Source organism: Cyprinodon variegatus, unplaced genomic scaffold (assembly GCF_000732505.1).
Source record: "Cyprinodon variegatus isolate N-32 unplaced genomic scaffold, C_variegatus-1.0 Scaffold1115, whole genome shotgun sequence".
In the NCBI taxonomy this organism is placed as follows: Eukaryota; Metazoa; Chordata; class Actinopteri; order Cyprinodontiformes; family Cyprinodontidae; genus Cyprinodon; species Cyprinodon variegatus.
The window spans coordinates 82,136-84,380 of record NW_015151568.1 but is presented as its reverse complement, the minus strand read 5'-3'; the positions used below and the strand labels follow the sequence as shown (position 1 = coordinate 84,380).

Below are 2,245 nucleotides of genomic sequence, written 5' to 3'. Positions count from 1 at the left end.
TTAAAAGATAAACAATAAAATATTGGACTGATGAATACTTTAGCTTTGCAAAGTATTCTGGGATATATTAGCTCGTCTACTGACCATCTCTGTGGGCTACTTTTCAAGGTGCATTGTGGGAATTCATCATTTTTTCATCCTTTCCCAATCAGTGGCTCCTTCCTCCCAATACTCACTTCAAACTACACTCGCTGTGAGTTTCCTTGACGGCGATGTAGGGTAGAACTACACCCTTCGCTTTTGAGATATTTGGCCCGAGGCCAAACTGCCTTCTAAGCACTAACCCTTAATTACCAGTGCCACTCCCACAGCTCCCACTTGCAGCTGTGGGAGGTGCCTTGATTGAAGCTGGAGGGTATAAAGGAGAAAAGAAAGGCCTCTTCCCTCCAACGGAAAAGGAAAGCAGCCGCTGCCATGGCAACACAGTGACGCTGTGTGTGTCTGTAGCTCTGTGAGGCAGGTGGACATGCAGTCAAACATTTGCCTCTTTCTTAAAAAATATATTCTGTCAAATAAAGGTATTTGAAAGACCTTTATTTGACCTTTTAGTTTAAAACAATTTGTTTATTTTATTTTTCTAACTCAGTTTTCTGTCAGTGTGACACAGATGCAGCAAACCAGATAAACTTACATGTGAATAAGGAAGGTTGAAGGTTTTATCTGAGAGAAAATATGTTGACTGCAAACACAAAAAGACAAACTTACACCAAAAAATATCCCCCACTTGCCAGGTAAGTTTTTAGAAATTCTAATTTACTATAATAATTTTATCAAGTCATGTTTTTTAAAAGAATAAAAGAGAAGCCATAGAAGGTTATTGTGTTTTGAAATAGTTTCTGTAATAAATACACCCCATTAGATCAGTGATTCCCAACCAGGGGTTATTTGTACCCCTAGTGGTCCGTGAGTGCATTGCAAGGGGTACATGAAATATTTCATTTCTTAGGTAGTAAAATAAAATATGGCTGGGGTCTGTTTTGCTTTGTGAGGACATAATAAAAAAATAAATAAAAAAAATTACACAAGCTTTTATCAACCAAAAAGCAAGTTTTTCTTATTTGAGTTCAGCTTTGACACAAATGAAAAACCAAGAGGAACATTCTGGATGCAGAGAAGAGCCTGGGATGTGCTGTTTTTCACCCTGAGCAACCAGAGTTCATCAAAGCAGCCCATGTGTGTGGATGAAAACAAAATAAAACTAATTAAGTCAGTGTAACTATACTTTTTTTCTGTATTTTGTTTGTAACTCCTGCAGTTTAAATGGAATTATAAGGGAGTTACTCACAGGAGCTCCAGTTTTATAAATACAGATTTATAATATGATTTTATTTATTTATTTATTTTTTTGCTTCCTTTCTAACCAAGCAACATATTTATGTTGTTTTTTTTGAGATGGAAATAAAAGATTAAGCAAATTAAAAGATTAAGTTTTTTTTTTTTTTTTTATCAGTTATTGTACGTTTCACTTTTGGACAATCATCAATACTTTTGACTGAGAGGGGAACTCATGGTAAGAAAAAAAAGTTGGGAAACTATTAGAGCATCCCAGTGAAAGGAGAGGCGGATTTTGACAGCAGTTGCTTTCCATACATCATTTAGTTTAATGATTAGCCACTAGGGGGCGGAATTGGCTCAGGTTGTTAATCTATGTGGGGTGGAGGGGGGGCCGCACAGCTGATTGACAGCTGCTGAGCATGAGGGAGCCCAGTCCTCCTGGTCGGTAGGAAGGAGCAAAGTGAAGGAGATCCAGGAGGCAGCGGAATGTTTCTCCTCCTTTCAAGCTGCTAGAAAGAATCTCCGCTGAGCGTTAAAGTCATGGCTGCCTCTGAACTTTACTCCAAGGTAGGAAGCGATAATGATAACAAAGCGGTTTATCTTCCTTCATTTCTAAGTCCGTTTGGAGTAACGACTAAACACCAACGTTTAACTTCTTCACGGGTTTTTTTCTGAACTCTTGAAATGAACGTGTTAAAGCAGCTCTTCCTTCCGTTACTCTGCCACATGAACATGAACATCATCATTACGCGCATGTCTGTTTGCTGCCGCAGATGATGAAGCTTTTCCAACCAGCTGTTGCTGGGGGCCAGGGGTCTGCAACCTGCGGCCCCGGGGCCACATGCGGCTCTTTAGATCAGGGCTCAGTTTAAATTATAATCCGTTACTTTAAACCGAATTTAACCCTGGAATAAAATTAGAACGCTTTTACATTTTAAAATCTAAAGTGTTTTTTTGAAGTAGAGAACAA

The 2,245-nt window shown here is 38.8% G+C and overlaps 1 protein-coding gene across 1 annotated transcript in view; it reads left to right on the top strand.

Moving 5' to 3' along the window:
• The first annotated feature begins 1,697 nt into the window (after positions 1–1,697).
• myo5a (myosin VA) overlaps positions 1,698–2,245 on the top strand; it is a 43,977-nt gene continuing 43,429 nt past the window's right edge. The window contains exon 1 of the mRNA XM_015400526.1: positions 1,698–1,842. Within this exon, the coding sequence (XP_015256012.1) occupies positions 1,816–1,842 (27 nt within the window). The 5' untranslated portion in view covers positions 1,698–1,815. The remainder of the gene's footprint in view (positions 1,843–2,245) is intronic.